Below are 24,625 nucleotides of genomic sequence, written 5' to 3'. Positions count from 1 at the left end.
TTTTATTCTGTTGGGCTCGTAATCCTCAGGATAGCAAGCTTGCCTTTCCCAGCGTGGGCCGGAAACGGAAGGGAGGCATGTTACGTTTCAAAAAAAAAGCATGCGTTTAAAGACAACGGCAGGAGAACAATCAACCAAGATTCATCTGCAAGGGAACCTTGCGTGCAGTTTACTTTGCGTTGCAGAACCGACCAATTGAGGATGCCGGGGATGCCGTTTCCGCCCTTTTCTCGTTGACCGGCAGCCGCCGCTCGGTTAGGAGAGATTGGCCGGCAGCTGACCACATCGGCTAAACGAAATACATATATACATCCATACATCTATCACCAATGACTTCGGATATACAATGCCTTGCGTGTGTTCTCTTGAATCCCACCCGCCTGACGTTACTCAGCGGGAAACTATCAACGCTTGCAACGCTTGCAACGGCATCAAACTAAACTCACTTGAGTCATTTTGTCTATTCGTTTTCTTTTTCTATTTATACACACGTTCGAAAGGTCTCGTGTCGTTGAAACAGCTCTTCCAAACTACATCCACCACGGATTCAGCCTCTTGGCGACTCAGGCATCTGGGGTTGGCCTCGACGGACAACACAGCTCTTCTCTTGACGCAGTCCTGGAACTTTTTCCCGAAATTGCCCAACCCCGTCTTTTTAATCTCGTTCCAAACTCGACACTCGCCACTAAGCATACTGGCCCTGATCTCGGTGCACGCGTGATGTCTCAAATTGTCCATCTTCAAATCAAACTTCATGTAGTCGTACATGTGCACCAACTCATGCACCAAGACATCTTCAAGCTGCCATTTCGACCGGATCCAATTGCTGCAGAGCACAATGCCCAAATTGGGATCGAAGCCTCCGCCTTTGGTGAAATCGCAACTCTGGCAGATTATCTGCAGAGTGGGGAACGGTTTCTGGTCGCGGTTGAGTTTCCTGATGTGGTCCATCATAAACACAACCGAGGGTGAGTAACTCAACATCCAAGTCAAGTTTTCCTGACACTCGCGACATTTCGCGTCCAAGTTGCGATTCACGTAGTCGTACTCGTACTGCTGTTTGTCTTGATCGGATAGCCCGAGCCCCGTTTGGTACTGTAGCGTCCTCCTCCACCATTCAAAGCCGTTGTTTTTCTCCTTTGGCGATAGGGTGAGACCGTCTGTTGTCGAGCCAGAGCCACTTCTTTGCTCTGGCGATGCGGATGGCGCCGACATGATCCGGTCTTTTTGCTACTGTATGCCGTTGTAGTAGCAGGGTTAGTTAATAACCTGCGTTGACTGCTTGATTGAGGACTGGGGGCTGAGCTTTGTCTTGAGTCCAAGGATTGAAGGTTACGGGTGGTGGAAGAAAAAAAAAAAAGACCATCTCGTGGTGTGGAAAGTCGGCCCGCATCTAACCGCTGTCCAACAGAGACCTCTCCTTGATGTGGCAGAGAAATCACTTATCCCTTCCCACTACAACCGAGGGAAAGCATCTTCGTCGGTGTACACTGTTGACCACTCGCTAGCGAAACACCATGCACGGTTTTTGCTCGAATCAGCCGTGGTTTCAGCTCCATGGGGTCACCCCCGCCACGGCTGCTCCATAAATTCGTCTTAGCGCAAAAAAGTGAGAAAAAAAATTTGGGTGAAAAAAATTGAGGAAAAGTGAGCAGGGAGAGCCATTAGCACCTTTCTTGAATCCATTTTCGGGCCACGTTTAGCTTTCTTTCATCTAGCAGCAGCAGCAAGAGCACCAAAGACTACTACACCGCAATCGACAATGGCTGAAGGATTATCTCACCCATCAATTAAGGACGGCTGGTTTGCAGAGATCTCCGAGACTATGTGGCCCGGCCAGGCGATGTCTTTGGAAGTCGACAAGATTCTCCACGTTGAAAAGTCCAAGTACCAGGATGTGCTCGTTTTCAAGTCAAAAACCTATGGTAACGTGTTGGTTTTGGACAACTGTATCCAAGTGACTGAGCGTGACGAGTTCTCCTACCAGGAAATGATCACTCATTTGGCGTTGAACTCCCACCCCAACCCCAAAAAGGCGCTTGTTATTGGCGGTGGTGACGGTGGTGTTTTGAGAGAGATTTTGAAACACTCGTCGATTGAAGAGGCCTGGTTGTGTGACATTGACGAGACCGTGATTGAAGTGTCCAAGAAGTACTTGCCCGAGATGTCCGTTTCCTACCAAGATCCAAGAACCAAGGTCCACATTGGAGACGGGTTCAAGTTTTTGGAGGAGTACAAGAACCAGTTCGATGTCATCATCACCGACTCCTCCGACCCGGAGGGCCCAGCCGAGTCCCTTTTCCAGAAACCATACTTCCAATTGTTGAAAGATGCCTTGACTGAAAAGGGCGTCATCACCACGCAAGCGGAAAACTTGTGGATCCACATGGACATTATTTCCAAGTTGAAGAAGGACTGCCGTGACATCTTCCCTGTTGCCGAGTATGCTTACACTATGATCCCAACTTACCCTTCAGGCTCAATTGGGTTCATGGTTTGCTCCAAAGATGCCAATGCCGACGTTAAAAAGCCAATCAGATTCGACTGGGATGACGATTTCGTTGCAAAGAACTTGAAGTACTATAATAAGCAAATACATGAAGCTGCTTTTGTCTTGCCCAACTGGGCAGACCAAAAGTTGAACAAGGGACTTTAGAAATTGTATCAATTTAGTAGTTTCTATATATATAACTTTAACGGTATGCAAAGAGCAGGAGTGAAAGCAAGAGTAAGAGCCATAAAAAGATTGTAAACGATCGACTATACCCAGTATTGGAAAAATAAAATACACTATGCGTGCTCTCAAAGCTGATGCACAACGAAGCAATGCGGCATGGTTGCAACAAAAGACCGTCTTTCTTTTTTACTGTTTTTTTGTTTTTTTTTTTGCAACCGGAGCCTCAAGCCATTCTTATCAACTGACTTGCAGCTTGTTTTGAGGAGAGTTTTTGCAGAAGAAACTAACGGCACAGATGTTGGAAGCAAAAAGTAACCCCATCGGAGAGGCCGCGGTTGAATATCCGGATTAGGCAATACCCGCATCGCAGTCTTTACGGTGCCGCGTGCAAATTTCAAGATGAGTTCGGAGGCGGCAGCCACCAGAAGACAATGTTCATATAAAAATTTTCTTTTATAAAGAAAATGGAACCCTAAGGTTGTGGTTTCAAGACGAGGCCAGCTACGGACTGTTTCCAATCACATTCAGATTTTAAAAGTTCACCTATTTGTCAACTTTTCTCACAAATAGCGATGGCTTTTCCTTGCAGCCACAAGTTCACCGACTTCCTTCGCGAGTTACCCAAATGCGAACATCACGTGCATCTAGAAGGAACGCTTGAACCGCTGTTTCTTTTCAAGCTCGCCCAGCGCAACCACATCACCTTACCCTCGAGCTTCCCCAAGACCATCGAAGAGTGTAAGCAGCGCTATGACCAGTTTGCAGACTTGCAAGACTTTCTCGACTTCTACTATATTGGGATGAGCGTGCTTGTCTCGGAGCAGGACTTTTATGAGTTGGCCATGATGTATTTTGAAAAAGCGCATCACGATGGGTGCTTGCACTCTGAGGTGTTTTTCGATCCACAGAGCCACTTGCAACGAGGTGTGGAGATGGACACGGTGGTGCTGGGCTTTGATAGAGCATGTCACGATGCCACCGCCAAATTCGGCACGAGCAACAAATTGATCATGTGTCTATTGAGACATTTGCCCGCTTCTTCCGGGTTAGACACCATCAAGTTAGCGGACAACCTTTACCAAAAGGGGGTTATCCACGGCTTGGGGTTGGACTCGAGTGAAAAGCCATTTCCGCCCGAGCTCTTTACCGAGTGTTATAGTTATTTGAAAAACAAGCACCCGCAAGTCGGACTAACTGCTCACGCGGGCGAAGAAGGCGACTATACCTACGTTGAGAACGCGTTGGATCTCTTGCACACCACGAGAATCGACCATGGCATCCATTCAAGACAGAGCGAAAAAGTCATGCATCGCTTGAGCAGGAACCAGACTATGCTCACCGTGTGTCCGCTTTCCAACGTCAAATTGCAAGTAGTTAATGAAGTGGGACAATTGCCAATCAAGGTGTTTTTAGAGAAAGGCGTGCCTTTCTCGATCAACTCCGATGATCCTGCGTATTTTGGCGGGTACATTTTGGATAATTATGTGGCTGTGCAAAAGAGCTTTGCGTTGACTGCAGCGCAGTGGAAACAGATTGTCTTGAATGGGATTAATGGATCGTGGTGTAGCCACGAGAGGAAGCAGGAGTTGACGAGCTTGGTTGACGTAGTATGTGGAAGGTACTCAGACTTGTTTTAAGAAGTGTTGGAAAGATTAGAGAATAGATAGAGCTTTTATAGAATGTGATAGATTAGAACCTTGATGATTGGCAAATCAATATGGTGATGGGTGCAAAATCGGCGGGACAAGAATCGAATTGGTAGCGACGAGGTTTCCATGAGTCGTGTAGAAGTGGAGAAAAATTGATAGATGACAACAGCCTCCCCTTACCAGTCCCGGTTCCCCATTTACCACCACCACCCCCATCACTACTACATGAACCACTAGAGACAACAAAGATAGACTCAACCCCATACAATTCAAAATTAAAGACCCCTACCCATACCCTGCGCTTTTTTTTTCTTTTAAATAGCAAAAAGAAAGAATGTCTAACGCATCACGAAAGAAGCTCTTGCTCATGGGCCGTTCAGGCTCGGGCAAATCGTCCATGAGATCCATCATCTTCTCCAATTACTCAGCATTTGACACGCGACGTCTCGGAGCAACAATGGACGTCGAGCTCTCGCATCTACGGTTTCTAGGCAATATGTCACTAACGTTGTGGGATTGCGGTGGCCAGGACGTGTTTATGGAAAACTATTTTTCAAATCAAAAAGACCACATTTTCAAGATGGTCCAAGTGTTGATCCACGTGTTTGACGTTGAAAGCAAGCTGATTAACAACGACATTGAGATGTTTGTTAAGGCGTTGACGAATTTGCAAAAGTATAGTCCCGACGCCAAGATCTTTGTCTTGCTACATAAGATGGACTTGGTCCAAGTTGACAAGCGGCAAGAGTTGTTTACGGTGATGATGGACAAGTTGCAAAAGATTAGTAATCCGTACCAGTTTAAGTTATTTGGTTTCCCCACGTCGATATGGGACGAGAGTCTATACAAGGCATGGTCGCAGATTGTTTGTTCCTTGATCCCGAATATCAACTTGTTCAACGAGAACTTGCTTAAATTTAACCAAATATTGGATGCCGAGGAGATTATCCTATTTGAGAAAGCCACCTTTTTGGTGATTTCTTCTACGGCTTCGATTATACAGCAGCAGCAACAACAACAGCAACAGCAACAGCAACAGCAACAGCAACAGCTAAATCTGAACCTGAGCCTGAAGTCGAGTCTGAACCCGAACCTGAACCAGAACCAAATACATAAAGTCAGTGGACAAAGCCTAGTTAGCGACCCGCCTCTGAATCCAGACGAAGAATTGGATCCCAAGCGATTTGAGAAAATCTCAAACATAATCAAGACTTATAAACAATCGATATCCAAATTGCGGACCAACTTCACAAATCTCATCATTCGCGGCAGCAATGGCACCAGTTTCTACCTCGACGTCTTGACTGAAAACATGTTCATCATGATTGTTTTAAAGAACCAAACTGAAGTCTCCGAGGGGGTCAAAATCAGCCAGAATGAAGAATTGTTGGTCTTGGACAATATCAAAGCTGCTAGGAAATGGTTTGAAAAGATTGAAAACTCCAAATGAAAACCACGAAACCGTAAAGAATATGCATTAAATATCTCGTCATATGTAATTGCAAGAGATGGATGGTATAGACAATTTCTACCCTCTGAGAATGTCGCGCAAATGTCGCGTCGTAAAGTTTCCTCCCAATGTCGCTGGCGTCGTTTAAGGAGACAAACGACCAGAGAGAAGATTCACCTTTGCGAACAACACGCTCTCACCAATCAGGTTTTCAAATCCCACCAGTTGAGAGACATACCAACCAACCAACCAGCCGCTAAATTACCCATCCAATCAACTTCAATTGGCCCTAACTCGCCAAAATTTCAAAAAGCTAGCGCTTTATATTCCAAATCCACGTTTTTAGAAAAAATGGGTAAGCTAATCCAGTTGATAACTCATCCTTCAGAATTGAAAGCTGCAATTCAGTTGATGGGATTTAGACAGTCGCTACACCAAAAATCTTCCAATGACAACACTTCCCCTGAACTTATAAGATGCTACGAATTGCTCAATTTAACCTCGAGGTCTTTTGCTGCCGTGATTGAGGAATTGCATCCTGAATTGAGAGATGCGATTATGATCTTTTACCTCGTTTTGCGAGCACTAGATACCGTTGAAGATGACATGACCATAAAGCCCGAGGTCAAGATCCCCTTGTTGCGTCATTTTGACGAGAAATTGGACACGCAGGACTGGACTTTTGACGGGAGTGGCCCCAATGAAAAAGACCGGGCCGTCTTGGTTGAGTTTGACCAGATTCTAACCATTTACCACGGTTTGAAGCCCCAGTATCAGGAAATCGTCAAGGATATAACGTTCAAGATGGGCAACGGGATGGCTGACTACATCTTGGACGAGAATTTCAACCTTAATGGAGTTGAAACTATCACAGACTATGACTTGTACTGTCATTACGTTGCGGGGTTAGTCGGCGAGGGCTTAACGAAACTAATAGTGTTGGCGAGATTTTCAGATCTGAGTTTAGTTGAAGACAATTTTGTCAAGTCCAACTCGATGGGTCTATTCTTGCAAAAGACCAATATAATCAGAGACTACCATGAGGATTTGCAAGATGGACGATCATTCTGGCCCAAGGAAATCTGGTCGAAATACACAACTCTGCTTCCCCAATTCAACGAAGACCCCGCGTGTGAATTTGAGGGGCTCTCATGTATCAATGACTTGGTATTGAACGCGTTGGGCCACGTGAAGCATGTATTGGAGTTTTTGTCCTTGGTGAAGGACCCTTCAACTTTTTCCTTTTGCGCCATACCTCAAGTTATGGCAATTGCCACCTTGGCAGAAGTCTATAACAACCCCAAGGTGCTCCATGGCGTGGTCAAGATCAGGAAAGGCACCACGTGTAAGCTTATTCTTGAAAGCAGAACCTTCCCTGGAGTCGTCAAGATCTTCAGACACTATATCCAGGTTATAAATCACAAGTCGTCCGTGAGAGATCCCAACTACTTGAAGATTGGTATCAAGTGTGGAGAAATTGAGCAATTTTGTGAATCACTCTACCCTTCGTTGGATGCCTTGCCAAAAGGGGTCAAAGCCCCCGAGGGCTCGCTCGCCAAGGCTTTAAAGAGTAGAAAATCGATTGATGATAGTGTACAGGCAATTATCGACCAAGAAACTTTCAACACGAACGCGGTCTTGGGCGTTATTGGTGTTTTGATTGCTGCATTGTGTTCATATCTTTTAGGTTATAGAACCTGAGAGGAAGAAGAAAAAAAAAATCTTGAGGCTGTTATAGAGTTTGTTTTGAACATAATTTTTTAGTCTTTTTTTTTTTTCTACTTCATACGATTTGCATGACCGTGGCTATGGTATTTCAAATTGCTCATATCTATTGGTGATATCTTTAACCATGAAAAGCCATTGAAAAGCCATTGAAAATCCCACAGCCCTCTTGGGTGCCAAAAAACAAAATATCAGAGCCGACAGTCACACTTGGTAGCAAACCCCGGTCCGAATATAAACCGGCTTATATGTGCAACACTCATAATCAGTAATGATGTAACTTTCTGATCCAGACAACAAACCACCACCACCGCCACAACCACCACCTTCTCCTCCTCCTCCTCCTTCTTCAAGTGCCGACTCCAGAGTAGAGCTGCAACGTTGTGTCGACATTCCAAGCATCTACCAGGGTTTTTTTTTTGCACAACCACAAACACCTCCGATATCACAATCTGATCTGGACCCTGAACCCATCCCCCATCCCGTTTCTTCTCCACACCATGTCTCAAGAAGAAGTGAGTTTCCCCATCAAGTTGATCACGTGGTCGCCCCATATCAACAGCTCAACAAGCATCACCACGCCGGTGCTACTCCAGGATAAGAACGGCCCTTGTCCCTTGATCGCTCTCGTGAACACGCTACTTTTACACCAAGACATCACTGCAGTCGAGGAAATCGTGCCATTGCCAGCTTCGAAACAGACCAAGGCGGTCGCCAACCTCAAGTCGGAACTCGTGGAATACTGCCACACTAATGCCAGCCAAAAGATCAAATTGGACGAGATTTTGCTCTTGGTGGGCGACTTGCTCTTGACGTTTGCTGAAAAACTGCCGAAGTTGAACTCGCGAGTGGTGGATCGGTTATTGCTGCAATTGCCGAAGTTGCACACGGGCTTAGATGTCAACCCGGATCTTTTGGAGGGTGACTTTGCCCCGAGCTTGGCGACGCAGTTGTTTAGTATATTTGAGTTGCAGTTTCGTCATGGTTGGATTGTCGACCAGAAACACAAAGAGACAAGGGTAGTTGATGACGAGGAGGAATCTGTGAGCCGATTTGATGAAGTTGGAGGTGCTGGCGATGACGAAGATGATCACGCGCAGTTGGTCAAGACTTTAAGGAATTTGAAAACTTTTGATGACACCCAGGACTACCTTTTTGTCCAAAGCGAAGACAAAAGCCCCGATCCCGAAACAATACGAAGCCATAATTTGATAAGCAGTTGGCTTGATGAAAACTGCACTCAGCTCACCCGCGAGGGACTCACCAAGTTGAACTCGGACTTGCACAAGAACCAATTTATAATATTTTTCAGAAACAACCACTTCAACACCTTGTTGAAGCGGGGAAATGACGAGTTTTACCTCCTCGTGACTGATTCCGCATTCAGAAACAAGTCCTTGAGCAATCAGATTGTGTGGCAGAGTCTAACTTCGGTCTCGGGACAAGGAGATTTGTTCTTCACGGGGGACTTCTCACCCGTGTTGGACATCGACCAGGACTTGAGCTATTCTAATAGTAATAGTCTAGCAGCGGGTAGCCACCATGGGTATGGGGAAACTTTTGATTCAGACTTGATGCTCCTGAGACAACTTCAAGAAGAGGAAGATGCTGCGATTGCGAAACAGATGCAGGAGAGGTATAACAAGAGGCAAGAACGGTCGCAGCAGGGACAAATGGGCCAAACTACGCTGCAGCAACTTGATGACAAGACACTGTTGAAGCTGAAGCTAAAACTGACGCTGAAACAGAAATCTGCACAACCCACGCAATTCGCACAGCCTACATCAGCCATGACGTCCGATGAAAAGACAGTGCAGTCAGCAGAGTTGACTCCAAAAGAAGGCAAAAAGAGAAAGAAACTATTTGGGATATTCAGCAAAGGCGGGTAGAATGTACTTTTTTTTTTCTAAAACAAGTTGAATGAAACAATATTAGACGATACAATCACTACTATTCTTCTTTTTCTTCTTCTTCTCCATCTCCTTCTTCTTCTTCTTCTTCTTCTCCATCTCCATCCCCTTCTTCTCCTTCTCCATCTCCTTCTCCATCCGGTTTATTTTTCGCGAGGCTATCTGAACTTTTTCCTTCACTCTCATTCTTCTCTTCGCTTTGGACATTGACTTGCGTGTGATTATATTCTTCAGCTCCCTCCTGTTCCCCCTCATCACCTTCATCTTCATCATCGTCACCTTCATACTCCATCGGATCATATTGGGATCTAGCTCTATCCATCAGCTTCAATTCGTTGGTAGTGGGCTCGCGCAATTTGAAATTCACCAAATCAAACGTTTTTTCCTTGACGAATTTGTTGATTTCGCGATTAGTTGAAGTTCTATATTTTTTCAACTCGACTTTACCCGTGATGGGCAAATAATATGCCACTTTCTTCTTTCTAGTGGTGGTGGTGGCACCATCTTTTTCCTCTGCTGATTCAGGAACAAACTTGACAGCTAATTCCTGGTTCAAATGAGGATACTCCTGATACAGCATCTCGTAGTTTTTCGCAAACTTGAACTGGAACTGCCCACCAGTGTCGTCTTCCAAATCGAGCAAATTCACCGGTTTTTCAGGCTCGGTAGAGTTTAAAACCTGGTGCAATTTGCCCGCTTCGTCTTCATTGGGAACCTGAAACATCGACATCCACTCACCATCTTTTGAATTTATAGGTTTGAAAATCGCCGACTCCTGCTTCTGCCGTTGGAAGCGTTCATTGTAGGAGTCACCTTTTCTCCTCTTTAGCATCTTGAGCTCGCGATCTATCGATGCACTGCCCAAGAACCTCAAATTCATCAAGACGTTATCCATCATTGAAGTATCAGGTAAGAGCGGCCACGTATCTACCGCCTTGACCCTCTTTTTACGAGGATGCTGGAGCTTTGAGAAGTCATGCAACGAGTCATTGGCAGCAGTGAATGTCTCTTCCACCGCGTCGAGCTGAGCATCGGCGTCCAAGCTATGCATGGCCTCATTCTTGATCTTGGCATTGGCCTTGGCCTCTTCAGTTTGGATCGCAGCTGAAGTAGTCGTCTTTGGCGTGCTTCTCTCCGAGATGTATTCGGTTCTTCTCAAAAACGAGACCCCCGGTTCAGACTTGTTGATCTTGCCGATCCCCGCGTCTCTCAAGAGAGCACGGTCTTTGGGGTGTAACGGTATGGGCTGGTCATTTCGTGTAAGCTGGCCTATACTGGAGGGTTTGCCATAATCCAAAAACCCATTGTTGTTGATCAAGTTCAATTCCAAGCCTGACTGGTCATCGATCTTTTCCATTAGAATCTGGAAATTCTCCTTACGAAACAAGGATGCAAGTAGTTGTTCCGCTTCAGTCTTTTGTGAGATTGGGTTTGCCGTGTTGTACTCGATGTATTTGGGGTTTAGTGGTGGCGGGGGTAAGTTGTTGGTGTACCGAATCTTGGCCACGTAGTCCTGCCTCACTGGTTTATTCCTCTGCGACATGATGGTGATGTGACGTCCTTTTGGTTGTTGTTGATGAAGTTCTATAGTCTACCACAACCAAATCCTTTGAACCCGCTACATTTTTTTTTTTCAAGAGTTTGTCTTTCACCAAAACTTCAACGCGCGGGACGGTCCTACAATCTTCCTACAATGTATGTCAAACAAAGCACATATATAATCAAACAGCCACTGCTGCTACAACAAATACAAATGTACCAACAGCTTGCTGATCTTCACGACTTCCACTTGGTGATCATTTGAACGAAATCGTGTCCCTGTTGCTCGGCGAGATTCTTCTCCAACTCAGTAACTTGTCTCGAACCATCGCCGGCAGCAAACGTACCCGCGCCCCAAGGTGACCCACCATGGACCTCATCCAAGTTCGCTTGTCCCGGATGCCCGTACCCGAACGGAACATAAATAATGCCATGATGCGCCAACGTGCTCAACGTGTTAATAACGGTGGTCTCCTGCCCGCCACCCTGTGTACCGGTGCTGACAAACACACCGGCGTGTTTCCCGCGGAGTGCCCCCTTGGCCCATAATCCACCCGTGGCGTCCCAGTACGCCTTCCATTGCGCGGGCATGTTGCCGTATCTCGTGGGCACGCCAAACAAAAACGCGTCGTAGTCGGTGAGGACGTTGATGTCGGCTACGGGGATGTCTGGTTTCGGCAAGGCGTGAACGAGTTGGAGGATTTCGGGACTCAATGTTTCTTTGACTTGGAACATGTCTGCTTGGAGGCCTGCTCTCGCTATGCCTGCCTTGGCGGATTCACCGAGGGTGTACACGTGGTGGTATAACGAGTACAAGACTATTGCTATTCTTGGAGACGATGACATTGTGCGAGGGGGGGGGGGAGGAACTAGGACTATTGCAATTGAGTTATTGAGTTGGAATTGTGTTGAGCTTGCGGTGGGCTTGAGGTGGACTTGGAAGAGAAGAGGGGCTGTTTAACAGGTATTTATAACAGAAATAGAGCAAACAGCGCAAATTTAACAATTGGTGGATTTGTGCAAACAGATGTATACCTGTAATGCTTATTAAATAGCAAAGAAGGAATCAAAGTGAAACTACTTGAATAAGATATGCACAATTGATATAAACTGTGGTTTGCTGTAGTAATCATTTAGTAAAATTGGAGAAAAGGAAGAAGAGACTACCCCCTTAACAAACGCACAATCTAGATCTTCAAAAATGACCAACAACAAAACAATGTCTTATTGACGGAGATCTGGGTCACAGCTACATGGAACTAGCATGCCCTATTGAGGCAAGCAATGGTGCTGTCAAGCAGTTCGGTGATATTTGAAAAATAAAAAAAAATATGAGCGTGAGTCCCCCGGGGGAGATTTGAACTCCCGACCCCAAGATTGCTTTTATTGCAAAGCAGGTTCGTTCCAAATTACAGTCTCATGCTCTAAACCAACTGAGCTACCAGGGGTGTCTCTACGAACAGTATGCGGGGTAAGATGACCCAATCAGCTGTAAATTTCTAGCTTACACTGTAGCTGTTAAGCCAAGTCAAGTCAGGTCATACGCGTACATGTCTACTAGCATATTGTATTGAATCATGTGGTGAATACCAATGTACTAACTAAAAGCTACTCCTAATATTTAGTGAGCACCAGAGATGAAGAACCATTTGTCGATGGACTTGTCAATTGGAGCAGCAGGCAATGGTGAAGCTTCAGGGATATCGGCAGTGTCAGCCAAATAAGAAGGAGTCTTTGACAAAGTGGTGTTGGCCAAATCGATGCCCTTGGAGTCGACACTTTGGCCATTGATCAAAGCAGTCCAAGCCTCGGCACACTCGTTGATGACATCTTGAGCATATTTCTTATTCTTACATTCACCACTGAAGGCAAATTGATTTTCCGGCTTGCCATCTGGGATTTTGTAAATTCTAAACCATTCGTTGGAGGCTCTCAACAAACCCGGCAAATGCAGCTCGACATCTTCAATGTCATTCAATTTCGAAGCCAAGGGGTCGTTAACGTCAATAACAATGACTTTCCAATCGGTTTCACCTTCATCCAACAACGCCATGACTCCAAGAACTTTGACTTGCTTAACTTCACCGACACTGGCGACTTTTTCGCCAATTTCACAAACATCCAATGGATCATTGTCACCTCTGGCCTTGGTTTCCGGGTGGGTCACGTTTGGGTCTTCCCAAGTCTGAGGGAAAGCACCATAATTGTGAATGTAACCGTGGTGAGGGAAGCAGTTTCTAACAAATCTCAACTTGCCCTTTTTGGTGTCCTGAATGATGGGGTTCAACTTCAAGTCCTTGGAGATTTCCAACTTGGCGTTGGTCCATCTTGGGACTTCAACAATCATGTTGAGAATGGTTTTCTCTTCGTTGGCGTATAATGGAATGTCGTGGAATGGTGACACTGGCTTGCCATCTTTCTCAATGTAGACTTTGTAGTCCAAGGTGTTGGCTGCGCCGACCTGGCGAGTAGTGTATGGAGAAGACATTGGCTCGATTCAATTAGATTTCGACTCGTGTTCAACGAAAGAAGAAGAGAAGAAGAAACAACCGGGGACGAATTGCCAGAGTGAAAATTTCACCACCTCCTGCTGAAGTATTTTTTTTCTCCCACTCTCAGACTCTCACACAACAACAACAACAAGTGGTTGGTGGGTCGATGCACGTGCCTGCTAGTAATCACCAACCAGACGAGTATCTTTGCAACTTCTCCACTGTGGTTGCAAACAAGAATAACAAGCATGATGAGCTCAGGCTTGGGACTCGGAGCCGAAGTCTAGCTACTGCTTGAGTTTGCAAATTATAAACTTGATTTTTGTAATTCTAGAGGGGGGGGGGGGGGTTGATGTCAACAAAATGACGAGGACACAGTGGTTTTTCAAGAACTCGCGCACCAATAAAGTGCAGCCATTGCAATCCTTTCATGTCGAGCAAGGGCTGCAAGTGTATGTAGGCAGAATGGCATGTCATGGCGCACTTCACAATCAGATCTGTAATCAAGGCAGAGATCAAGACACGCCAAAGGACCCCGCAAAAAGACGTTGCTTGATGGCGAAGCCGCCCTGCTATGAGAGCGAGATCGGAACGGACAATATGAGTCTGTTACGGATAAGAGAGGGACGCATTCACATCCGCAAGGCTGTATCTCAATCCCATATCGGGGCTCTTTTTTTTTTTTTTTTTTTTTTTTTTAGTTACGACCAAGAGGAAATGAGGCTTTGTAAAAGCTTAGCTTTTGAATGCAAGCAGCCTTTTTTTTTTAAGAGGTGAACAGTGTGATGATGTCAGCTGAACATGAAATCCACAAACCTCGAGAGTTATGGAGAAGAGTACAACGTAGAAGAGAAGGACGAGGGCAAGTTTTGGAGCTCTTCTCGGCCTGTGCAACGCTGATTTGTCATCCCAAGAGTTTTTCGCAGCAATCGGAGTCCTCGCAAAATTGCTTTTTCTCACGTCATGCTGACAAAAAAGCGGAGGTCCGATTTTGGAAATATATTCACCTATACAAGGGACCAACGAGTCATGTTTGAAGGGACGCAAAATAGGGTTGAATTGAGCTCGTTGGGCTGTTGGTTTTACATCCACTAGTGGCCGGTGTTGAAGCACTCGCGGTTTTACGCCCCATATTGCCAACTTCTCTCGCCAAGGCTCATGGGCCTTTTCTTTTTTCTTTCTTTTAAGAAACTGCAGAGACGCTTAGCATTTAGACATCAAGGGTTATCATCCCTAGTTTTCTTGGAACCAACCCACACCCACCAAGTCACTGATGATTTGCAGCGATCTACACACCCACAATATCCACCATGCAGCTACTGCCACTGCTGCGGATAATTTTCGAGTCGCATTTCGGTACAATTCTTTTGCGGAGTCGACTGAACCTATCTCTTATACTTTGACAAGAATTTATTTAGAAAATAGCCCCACCAAGACCTGCGCTGCACTTTAAAGTGGTTTATAATGTGCAATGAAAAGAAATGAGCATGAAGAAAACTCTAACCTGCCATCACGCCCTCCCCTCCTTCGCACCCCCTTGTCCGTTGAGATGAAGCATAAATATAAAAGTCATGGGATGCGCCGTGACGTTGTCTTAGCTTCAACTTTAAATTTTTTTCATCCCCAGGTTAAAATTCCCCAACTTTCTCCAAATCTACCAATCTGCCAACACTAGAAAGCAATATAACACCAAGGTAAACAAACAATCAATCAGTTCTTCGAGCAAAACATTTACATAGGCCGTGGTCATCAAGAAACAAAAAACTACACAGAACAATATGTATCATCACGTAATCGCCGACTTCCAGCTCGAGAAACGGCTCTGGGGAAGCGGAGACCCCGGCAGCGGTCCACGCTGGGCGTTTTTCGCCATTTTGATAGCTATAGTAATCATAATAGTGCTAGGCACAATCTACGTTAATCGCAAGCGCGCCATGCGCGGAGTCAAGCCAGTGTACGGCACGCAATGGATGACCCCTCCCAATTATCGACAATCACAAACTGCGTATCAGCAGCCTAGTAATCATCCCGATTTGCCTAGTGGATACGTTCCCACATACACAAAGACTGCGAACGAGAACGACTATGATATGGGGTATTATGACGCGCAGGGGGTGTTCCATCGTAACCCTAATGCCAAGCTGATGGTTCAACGTCCGCCTCTGGCGAAAGTGCGCGATAGTGGCGGAAGCACGAGCGATGGAGGCGAAGTAGTGCGAACAAGCAACGAAGGTGAAGCTGGAGGTGAAGCTGGAGACTTGGAGGATATTAGTCGACCTGCGGGACCACCGCCACCTCGAGCCGGCGAGCTGGCTGAAACTCGTGCAGGAGAAAATACAAGGCGCGGGAACTGAAGAGAATGATAATGACACTCTATGACGCGGGAGGGGAACGGCTTTGAAGCGGACAAGGTGATAACGAGAATGGACGGTTTGGGTGTTCACTAGATTGAGTTTTACTCATGCATCATTTGCTCAGGGCTCAAATTTATCTCATCATGTTGAAACCTATCCAGAACAAAAGTGCATGACACGTATCTCCGCCCCACTGTGTAATTGTAAATCACTTTTAAGTAGAGTTTAATGAAACACATATTTATATTTATATATTGCTTCATATGTTTGATTTTGCTATTGCTCGTGGTTGCAAAAAACACACGGGTGGTGATAAAGTCAAGTTTGTGTCGTGGGTCACAAGTCAGTGTCGTGACAATGGTAAAGAGAACAGCGACACTCGATGCAGCTACCAAGTGCACTCTTGATAAAATGCGGAGACCGAGTGCTTCCAAATTTAAATCACGAACCACCACCACCACCATCACCACCTCCACTGGCGTTGTCGGCTACAAGCTCTTTGAGATTTTGCTAAATGAAAACGGATCGGCATGAAGAGGCACCGCGGTTAATAAGCAAAAGTGTTAAAATCGACTAGTTTCCATGATATCCAGTTGTTTTTGCCGCTGGATACTAAATTCGGAAGCGGTGTCTCCCCCCCTTCCCCCTTGCGCTTGATTTGAATGGAATAATTACCAGAGCTAAAATCATCTTTTTAACTCGTATCGAGTCGTACCCTATCGAGGTTGCCACTAGGGTATAGACAAAGACTATTTGCTTCTTGACAGAAGCGATAAAAGTCTGAGCTCAAGAAAAACACTTTTCTTGCTCGCCATACTCTTTTGGTGGTTATGACTCGGGGTAAATTGCGGACTCGGGTTCCAACACAATTTACAACAAACGGGGCGCCTCGCTCAAAAGTCTACTTTCAAGAAGCTTCACCACGAGAGTGGCTCTCTCTCACATGTCCACACTCCCGCTCTTGCTCTGAAACCTGACTTGACCTACTCTATCATCTTTCGTCCACCTCTCGTTGAAAAACCTGCCCTGTGGTTGTACCCCGGCGAGGATGTTCCCGTAGTTTTATATTTACGGAAGATTTCACTCGGCAAAAATACCGCTCGCTGTTTTCCCACACAAACCGTCTTCAACAACCTTAAACTAAAAGAAAAAAAAAATAGGTAGATACAGAAACGTACAGATTATAGACCGTTTCTATATATCCCAAGGGCAAAACAAAGCTATCGCGGATAACCACACAAAGAGTTCAACAACCTTTACATCCTCTTGACTCCGTCTAGATACGGATAAATCTTAGAAAAAAGAAAAAAGCCTGTAGAAAGAAAGGTCCAGTTACGATCTTGTTTGAAAAAGAAGTTTTGAATCAAGCTACCGATATCAACCTCCACAAGATCCATCTGGACATCACATTTCATCCCCACTAACCAACAACCAATAACCAGTGAGCAATATTCCTTGGATTACCATAACCACCATCGAGAAAAAATTCCAACGCCAGCACCACTAGCGACTACAACCAAGATGTACCATCCAACCCCATCGCAGCTCAGCTGGAAAAGAGACTGGGCAGACGGATACTGGGAAAACTCAAACGGCGCAAGATGGGCATTTTTTGCCATATTCATCGTGCTAATAATCGTGGTGGTATTGGGCACGATCCGAGTCAACAAGCGTCGTGCCCGACACGGAGTACAGCCCATTTACGGTACACGTTGGATGACGCCGCCCAACTATCGACAATCGCAAACTGCATATCAACAACCGGACCATCTCCGCGATCCTGACTTGCCTAGCGCTTACGTGCCCACGTATACCGCCACTGCGAACGAAAACGACTATGACATGGGCTACTATGATGCGCAAGGGGTGTTCCATTCCAACCCCAACGCCAAGCTGATGATGCAGCGTCCACCGGAGGCGAGAACTAGAGACGGTTTGAGGCGAGTCAGTGATGAGCATGCGGATGTCGACGAGTTGGGCGACGTTACTAGACCCCTGGGCCCACCACCACCGCAGCAATCACAACAAGCACATCAGCAGAGGGGGGAAATTGACGAAATTGTCGAAGTTGAGAGGTATAGTATCCTGGATTCGAATTCAAGTTTCGCGAGACCCGAGGGTCCTCCACCTAGTGGCACCGTTGGTTCTTCGTCGTCTACTTCTTCCGAGAAAGCTACGCCTGTTCAAGTGACGACTCTCGAGCGGAAGAAGTAAGAATATGACATGGAATATGCTTTTTTTTTACTTTTTTTTCAATGTTTCACTTCGGAATACGACACTTTCATCTGTTCAACCTTGTTTTGATTTTTTGATTTTCGTTTTTTTATATATATATATTTATACTTTGCATACGAAACACACGTTTGGTTGAAGAATTGTTTTTTTGTTTTTTTTGCCCGGTGATGACGGTCATTGAGATATGATAGACAAGTGGCGCTATGTGTTGTTTGGATTTTTTGCCGTTTTCCATCTTCAATATACAGATATATATATCTTTACATGTTTCAATTTGAGATTTCCTCCGCGTAATCTTGTATGCAAAATAGGGAACGTTATCTCGCCACGCTCTTCAAAGTGGTGATTCTCCTCACCTTCTCACCGGTTCGCAGCTTTGCAGCTTTGCAGTTTCGCCTCTCGCATGACGCACCACCCCCGCAAACTCATGTCTAGTCCATCAAGCCAATTTCTACCTCGGTGTCAGACCAACCAAAAAATAAACAAAAACAAAATCGCCCTTCAAATGGCCAACATACGAGTCGCCATCAAAACTGAAATCAATCAACTTCTCACCATGTCTGAGATCAAGCTCGCGAACCATCGCCTCAACTCGCTCAACTTCCTCCTCTGTATTATCATTATCGTCACCATCGTGGCTAGATACGGCATATGAGCCCACGTACTGGAGTCGTGGTTTCTTGTTGTAGAAAATGTAAATTTTGGCTAGCGGGAGCGTATTGTATAGCGAGAGTGTTTTCGATATGGTTTCAATTGTGGATGGCGCGAGGTGGGTCATGGCCTTTCCGCTTGAGCTGAGCCATGGTGGTTGTGGTGGTTGTTGTTGATTTGATGATCGGTTCTCTGTTTCTTTTTTTTTTCTGTTGTGGAGTCGACTTGCCATGTCGGGATTATTTGGTTGCAAATTCAAATTGCAGATTCCAATTGCAAATGCGGCAGCAACATGACAACGGGTTCTATCACCCCTGGACCAGTTTCGTTGAAGATGACGTTTGCTGTGGAAAGTGAAGTCGAGGCGAGGGGGGGGGGAGGAGGGGAAGAAGAAAACGAAAAAGAAGAAGTAGAGGCGATGGCTGTTTTGAAGATCACGTCTTTTTTTGTATCTAAGCTCATGTAGTTGTTTTTGTCATGGGCTGACGTTGACGACTCTGAGTGTCGGTCAAAGAAACAACAAGCAGACAACGTCAAGGTCAGAATACTAGTAATGGGTTGGTTATGTTGTACACATAAACTCTGGTGTTTCAGGGCAAGGGAGAGGAACCCCTTTTTTTCAACCGTCAGGATCGAGTTTGGACTCGCAGTTTCGTGGTATAATTACATCAAATTCAGGATCTTCTTTCTTTTACATCTACACTCCATTCCCCTTTCACACTCTCACTCCCTTTCTTATTAATCTCCTAGTTTGAAGCCCTGAAATCGAAAGTAAATGGCACAGTTCGGTACTGTAGATGACTCGGACCATGTGGTTGCAACAGCGGCAACAAAAATGCAACAATTGCTACACGGAAAAGTCATTCAAGCGTGGTAGTTACTCAAACTCTCCACGTTGAAGCCGTTCCCCTCTTTTTCACCAGTTTTCGCTAACTTGGACCAAAACTCGAGTTTGACAACCTTAAACACACTCTCCTATTTGCAATTCATACACATTTGATTGCGTTGAAACATGGCTCTTTCATTTGATACACCGCGAGAGGCGATCTGACAAGGATGCAATATTGACGTGACAACGAAAACCAGAACCAAATTTTATCTCAACGTCGACGGATATTAAAGACATGGATGTTGGCTGTTGGCTGTTTAGTCGGGGATACCGTTGAGCTGATGTTGTAGGGTCAGCTCCTTCTTCTTCGCCTTTTTCTAAACCTTCACCAACGCGACCCGCACCAAATCCAAGAAGGGTTTTAACTGATTGTTGAACTGACTACTTTAAATTGAATGCAGTAGTCAGAAAGACCTCTTGTAAAGGATCCTTGAAACCTCTCATCCCAGTTATTTTTTGTTTTTTCAATCGAGCTCGATGGGAGTTATAAATGAGGAGGCAAAGTGGCAGCAAATTCGTTCTTAAAATCTGTTGCCACATTACTCCACCCACCATCACATACAGATCAACTTTATCAGGCTGTAGAGATTGATTTCACACAAACCGAGTATACATTGTGCTGCTTTGCAAGTGAATCCAATCCACAAGATCCCAGCCCCGATTTACTCTACCTTTTACGTCCACCGTTGAGATTAAGGGGGACAAATACTCGAGTGCTTTACATATAAGACCCACCGCGGTGGTTTTTGGCTCCACTCAGCAACAGCATCGAGTTTCAGTTTCATTTTTTTTTTATTTATCTGAAAAATTCCTGCTGCGTTTGGCTTGATAAAGCGGTAGTGAAACTTGGAGAATTCATTACAACAATTGCTGATACCAACGGCTTCTTTTTTGCAACAACAGCCTACATCGTTAGGACCTACGCACAGTGCTGCCAGAAAAAAAAAAAAACCAGTGGGATTTCAATTCTACGACTCGAGGAAGCCTTGCAAAAACAAACAAAGAAAAATTACGAGGCTGTTTCATTGAGCATTTGTCTCCATTGATACATTTGGTGTCCCAATCAAGAGTGTGACAGGATCCGCCCCGCTAGCGAATTTCCACTTCAATACTTTTTTTTTTTTTTGGGAAAAATAGAGACAGACAGCAAGAAGGAAAGGAAAAAACTTGTCAATTTCTTAGCTCGTGTTGTCACAATAATTATTTACCAGCGCCAGGCGGACAAGATAACGGATTACCGTGGAGTGGGGAGAATTTGGGGTTTGAGGTTTTCAAAGATAATAAAGTCCGCGAAATTAATATTCGCGTGTCGCGAATACCACCGCCACCACCAGCAACACTATTGCCACTAGACCCGACGACTGTCAACCGAGTTGCACTACACCGGGCTTGTTAGCAACTAAGAAGACACCACGAAGCACGAAAAGAAGATAATAGAACTCGAGAAGAATTTAACGCGCTTTGAATTACAAGAAGGTATACATTTCCTGTAGCAATTCCAATAAGTCCCAACAAGTCCAAACAACTCCGAACAAGAACAACAACCACAGTACAACAAGCGACAGCAGAGGGGTCGAGACAACGAAACAACGACACAACGACACATAAAAAAAATAAAAAAAAAACCTGGGGATTGGAACGGGTACAAGAGACATTTGGCCACGGGTATTTGAAACCCACCGTGATAATTCTCACAAGTACAGCAATTTAACGCTGGCCCGAAAATACAACCCCTCAAAGAAAGGAAAAGAACAGGAAAAAGAAAACAACAACAGCAAATAAACATTAGGGGACAGGGGAATTTCGTAATTTCAGACAAAAGACAAATCTCCAATCTCAGTACACACACAAACTCCAATACAGTACACAATCTCCTCCTACTCCTACTCTCCCTTTTGCCCCCCTACCCCCTACCCACTTTCAACCGGTTCATAACTCAACAAACCCAAGACTAAGCGCAACAGCAGCGGATATTGCTGTTTTTCATTCCGCTTGTTTGGTTGAGAGTCTCCAGTGGGTGAAGCAGAAAGCCAAAAAGTGACGTGCCAAAAAAAGGAATTTGAGAAGAAAAAAAAAAAAAAAAAAGAGTCACCGAATTTTAAATTTTAAATTGAGCCAACCCAACCCACCAACCTACCTGTGTCCAGCTACAGCCCCAATTTCAGCACTAAAAAGAGAAGTGAGTGTTTTGAAACAACAAAGAAACATATACATATACATATATATATAAGTGGTTGAGTCGGGTACATACAAAGGATCGAAGTATACTTGACCCCCCCCTCCGTGCTACCCCTCGCTCCCCACTATCCAGTGCCGCTTTTCACAATTGGCGAATTTTTCACATTTTTCAGAATAATATTAAGAGAGCGACACACTGTGCTTATATACAGGAACACACACGCACACACTAGTGAGTTCATAAACAAATAACAAAAACCACCTAGTGCTACTTGAAATATAACCCACCACCGACTACAAGGACCACCCCCAGAGCAACTACTACAGCAGCAAAGATGTCTTCTAAGTCGCCGCTCTCCATATCGAATCTAATGAACCACTCCAACGGCTCGTCGGAACACCCAACGCGGACGCAGTCCCCCAGAATTAACAACTTGTCGAGTAGTCCTATTTATAACTATCTACAATTGCAGTCACAACAACACCCACTTCCACACCCACAGCCGCTTCCACAGCCACACATGAGCCATGAACAGAATCCAAGCAGCAGCTACAACTCGGTGCTAAGCTCACCCCAAAAGCAACCTCCAAATAACCAACAACAGCAACAACAACAACAACAACAACAACAACAACTATCAAAGCAACAGTTTCAGCAACAACAGCTCGACTCGCTATCCTCAGAAACCATCAGTCAAGCAGTGTCCCATGCTGCCAAAAAGGCCCTACTTTCAACATCGTCGCCAGAGGGCATCCAAGTAGCGTCTCAGATTACTCCCACAAGGTTGGCGAATTTACTCATCAAAAAGGGTCCCTTGCCTATTCGGCATATAACTGCACAATTATCAATTGAAGTGCCGCTGTTTGAAATGTTGAGTTTGAGCAAGCAACGAAGATTGATCATGGCTGCAATGGAGCAAACCGATCCATTGAACAATGTCGTTTTCGAAAAAATCGGCTGGGGCCAGTGGGCGGTTAGAGGCGTCGATTCCGACTATATTGTAACCGAAGGCAGTGAACAGAAACTAGCCCAGCAAAAGGAATCTTCGAAACTGGACTCTAGTAAAAACGGACCCAAGATGAAAACACTGTCGTTTGAAGAAAACAAAAAGATTATCAACATTAACGATTTAAGAAACCAGACTAATTTGAAATTGGGCTGGCTGAAGAAGAAAAAGCAGCAACAGCAATCACATTTGCCTCCTCCTCCTCCACCACTGACATTGAAAAACAATAATGAATTGGATAGATTGAGAAGAGAATCCATCACCAATCAAGTGCGAAATTTGCACAATTTGAAATTACCAAATGAAAGTATAGATAATGCGATAGCTTCTGACTCAGAAGATGAAGCAGAGGAAGTATCCGGGATATTGAGGGAAGAAGATGAAAGAGAAAGGCCAAGCTTCAGTGAAGAAGAGGAGGAAGAAGAAGAAGAAGAAGAAGAAGAAGATGGTGATGACGAGGAAGAAGAGGACGATGACGAAGAAGTAGTGGGAGGTGAAGGAGGCAGAGAAGGATCAGGAACAGGAGCAGGAGCAGGAGCGGTAGATGATGAAGACGAGGAAATGTTTGCTGTTGATGACGTAATACCTGAAGACAAAGCAACTAACGGAGAAACGAGATTCAAAAAGACTTCTCCTCCAATCAAGTTTGCCAAGAGAGTCCCCATCAGGTTCAGCCCACCTCCCATCCTGCTGTCTGTTTCGTCATTTGAGCTCAAAACAAGACGCAGAAAGTCAAGTTCATCAGCTCCCAACTCCATCACCAAGCCCTCGATAACACGCCAATACTACACTGGCAACTACCATCACCATCATTCACTGAAATTAAACTCGCTTGAGAATTTGGATAACTACCTTGTTTCATCGGCGAGAAACTCAACCGTGCTGATAAATCTGCCGACTCCTCCAGCAATTTCCTTCAGTTACAGCGGCAACAACAGCGTTGGCATCAATTCAGGTCCAGGTTCAGCGTTGAGTAGCAGCTCGCCAATTGGCTCCTATTCTGCTAATAACTCGGCAAACAGTTCAAGCAACTATTACATCCACAATGAAGAAATAGCCAAGGCCAATAAAAACAGAAGAAAATCCTCATTTAATGAATCCCATGTTCGTTCCACTTTGGCTCATGGACCCCATAATCAAACACAACTAAGACCAGCTTCAAATGTCAACAGTAACGATGCTTCAAGCGATACAGATGAAGAGGACTGGGAGTCTATTGGACCCGAGTTTTTAAGAAGGAAAACCACCACAACCCTGACCAGTGCAGCATCAGCTGCAGCTGTTCGCCCTGTTCCCACTGTTCCCACTGTTCCTGCTGCTGTCAATGTTGAACATAAAGTCAACGAAAGCTTAATAAGGAAACTAAAAGAGAAACACGCAAGCGACGAAGAATTGGACGGTGCAGGGGCCAACGACGAAGAGAAATCAGCTGCTTTTGCTTTAGTCAATCTAATGTCTGTTTGATGCAACAGGCAAAGGGCAAACTCAGCCCGTAATTACGTTTTTCCTAGGTTTTTTTTTTAGTTTTGTCTCAATGTGTATAATTACGGTATTATTACTACTGGTTAGATTAATAAAAACGAAAAAAAGTGCTGTTCGTCTCTTGAAATCTATGCATTTGTAAAGCGCCCCTAGAGAGCAATCTCTCGATTGAATGAAGGGGAATTTCCCACGGTGTGTGTGTGTGTGTGTGTGGCTTTTCCTTTTTGGGGTAGCCATTTCCTAATTGGGATTTAATATACAACAGCATTTTCTTTTGAACAAGACGCGTCTCATATGCAATAAATTTTCTTTTCCATTCTTCTTTTTTGAAGAATATCAACCGCCACCAACTCACTCACTTGTTGATTCATTGATTCATTCATCCAA

At 45.0% G+C, this 24,625-nt stretch overlaps 13 protein-coding genes across 13 annotated transcripts; 8 read left to right on the top strand and 5 right to left on the bottom strand. All coding sequences in view use genetic code 12, as the record gives it.

Annotated features, from left to right (window-relative positions):
- Positions 1 to 477: 477 nt before the first annotated feature.
- LODBEIA_P36630 (uncharacterized protein) lies at positions 478 to 1,215 on the bottom strand (the record flags this gene model as incomplete). Its single annotated transcript, XM_066973798.1, has 1 exon — positions 478 to 1,215. The coding sequence occupies one exon, from the start codon at positions 1,213 to 1,215 to the stop codon at positions 478 to 480; it is 738 nt and encodes a 245-aa protein (XP_066830601.1).
- A 547-nt stretch (positions 1,216 to 1,762) lies between these two features.
- LODBEIA_P36620 (uncharacterized protein) lies at positions 1,763 to 2,656 on the top strand (the record flags this gene model as incomplete). The annotated part of the gene is made up of 1 exon (XM_066973797.1): positions 1,763 to 2,656. The coding sequence occupies one exon, from the start codon at positions 1,763 to 1,765 to the stop codon at positions 2,654 to 2,656; it is 894 nt and encodes a 297-aa protein (XP_066830600.1).
- Positions 2,657 to 3,249: 593 nt separating this feature from the next.
- LODBEIA_P36610 (uncharacterized protein) lies at positions 3,250 to 4,314 on the top strand (the record flags this gene model as incomplete). The annotated part of the gene is made up of 1 exon (XM_066973796.1): positions 3,250 to 4,314. One exon carries the CDS (start codon positions 3,250 to 3,252, stop codon positions 4,312 to 4,314), a length of 1,065 nt encoding a protein of 354 aa, XP_066830599.1.
- A 346-nt stretch (positions 4,315 to 4,660) lies between these two features.
- On the top strand, positions 4,661 to 5,776 carry LODBEIA_P36600 (uncharacterized protein; the record flags this gene model as incomplete). Its single annotated transcript, XM_066973795.1, has 1 exon — positions 4,661 to 5,776. The coding sequence occupies one exon, from the start codon at positions 4,661 to 4,663 to the stop codon at positions 5,774 to 5,776; it is 1,116 nt and encodes a 371-aa protein (XP_066830598.1).
- A 351-nt stretch (positions 5,777 to 6,127) lies between these two features.
- Positions 6,128 to 7,477, top strand: LODBEIA_P36590 (uncharacterized protein; the record flags this gene model as incomplete). The annotated part of the gene is made up of 1 exon (XM_066973793.1): positions 6,128 to 7,477. One exon carries the CDS (start codon positions 6,128 to 6,130, stop codon positions 7,475 to 7,477), a length of 1,350 nt encoding a protein of 449 aa, XP_066830597.1.
- A 524-nt stretch (positions 7,478 to 8,001) lies between these two features.
- LODBEIA_P36580 (uncharacterized protein) lies at positions 8,002 to 9,390 on the top strand (the record flags this gene model as incomplete). The annotated part of the gene is made up of 1 exon (XM_066973792.1): positions 8,002 to 9,390. The coding sequence occupies one exon, from the start codon at positions 8,002 to 8,004 to the stop codon at positions 9,388 to 9,390; it is 1,389 nt and encodes a 462-aa protein (XP_066830596.1).
- A 61-nt stretch (positions 9,391 to 9,451) lies between these two features.
- Positions 9,452 to 10,954, bottom strand: LODBEIA_P36570 (uncharacterized protein; the record flags this gene model as incomplete). The annotated part of the gene is made up of 1 exon (XM_066973791.1): positions 9,452 to 10,954. One exon carries the CDS (start codon positions 10,952 to 10,954, stop codon positions 9,452 to 9,454), a length of 1,503 nt encoding a protein of 500 aa, XP_066830595.1.
- Positions 10,955 to 11,187: 233 nt separating this feature from the next.
- LODBEIA_P36560 (uncharacterized protein) lies at positions 11,188 to 11,796 on the bottom strand (the record flags this gene model as incomplete). The annotated part of the gene is made up of 1 exon (XM_066973790.1): positions 11,188 to 11,796. The coding sequence occupies one exon, from the start codon at positions 11,794 to 11,796 to the stop codon at positions 11,188 to 11,190; it is 609 nt and encodes a 202-aa protein (XP_066830594.1).
- A 775-nt stretch (positions 11,797 to 12,571) lies between these two features.
- LODBEIA_P36550 (uncharacterized protein) lies at positions 12,572 to 13,438 on the bottom strand (the record flags this gene model as incomplete). Its single annotated transcript, XM_066973789.1, has 1 exon — positions 12,572 to 13,438. One exon carries the CDS (start codon positions 13,436 to 13,438, stop codon positions 12,572 to 12,574), a length of 867 nt encoding a protein of 288 aa, XP_066830593.1.
- Positions 13,439 to 15,220: 1,782 nt separating this feature from the next.
- LODBEIA_P36540 (uncharacterized protein) lies at positions 15,221 to 15,796 on the top strand (the record flags this gene model as incomplete). Its single annotated transcript, XM_066973788.1, has 1 exon — positions 15,221 to 15,796. One exon carries the CDS (start codon positions 15,221 to 15,223, stop codon positions 15,794 to 15,796), a length of 576 nt encoding a protein of 191 aa, XP_066830592.1.
- A 1,521-nt stretch (positions 15,797 to 17,317) lies between these two features.
- LODBEIA_P36530 (uncharacterized protein) lies at positions 17,318 to 18,010 on the top strand (the record flags this gene model as incomplete). The annotated part of the gene is made up of 1 exon (XM_066973787.1): positions 17,318 to 18,010. One exon carries the CDS (start codon positions 17,318 to 17,320, stop codon positions 18,008 to 18,010), a length of 693 nt encoding a protein of 230 aa, XP_066830591.1.
- Positions 18,011 to 18,482: 472 nt separating this feature from the next.
- LODBEIA_P36520 (uncharacterized protein) lies at positions 18,483 to 18,809 on the bottom strand (the record flags this gene model as incomplete). The annotated part of the gene is made up of 1 exon (XM_066973786.1): positions 18,483 to 18,809. One exon carries the CDS (start codon positions 18,807 to 18,809, stop codon positions 18,483 to 18,485), a length of 327 nt encoding a protein of 108 aa, XP_066830590.1.
- A 3,275-nt stretch (positions 18,810 to 22,084) lies between these two features.
- Positions 22,085 to 24,220, top strand: LODBEIA_P36510 (uncharacterized protein; the record flags this gene model as incomplete). Its single annotated transcript, XM_066973785.1, has 1 exon — positions 22,085 to 24,220. The coding sequence occupies one exon, from the start codon at positions 22,085 to 22,087 to the stop codon at positions 24,218 to 24,220; it is 2,136 nt and encodes a 711-aa protein (XP_066830589.1).
- Positions 24,221 to 24,625: the final 405 nt, after the last annotated feature.

Source organism: Lodderomyces beijingensis (assembly GCF_963989305.1).
Source record: "Lodderomyces beijingensis strain CBS 14171 genome assembly, chromosome: 4".
In the NCBI taxonomy this organism is placed as follows: domain Eukaryota; kingdom Fungi; phylum Ascomycota; class Pichiomycetes; order Serinales; family Debaryomycetaceae; genus Lodderomyces; species Lodderomyces beijingensis.
The sequence above is the reverse complement of the archived record's forward strand: the minus strand, read 5'-3'. Positions and strand labels throughout refer to the sequence as shown.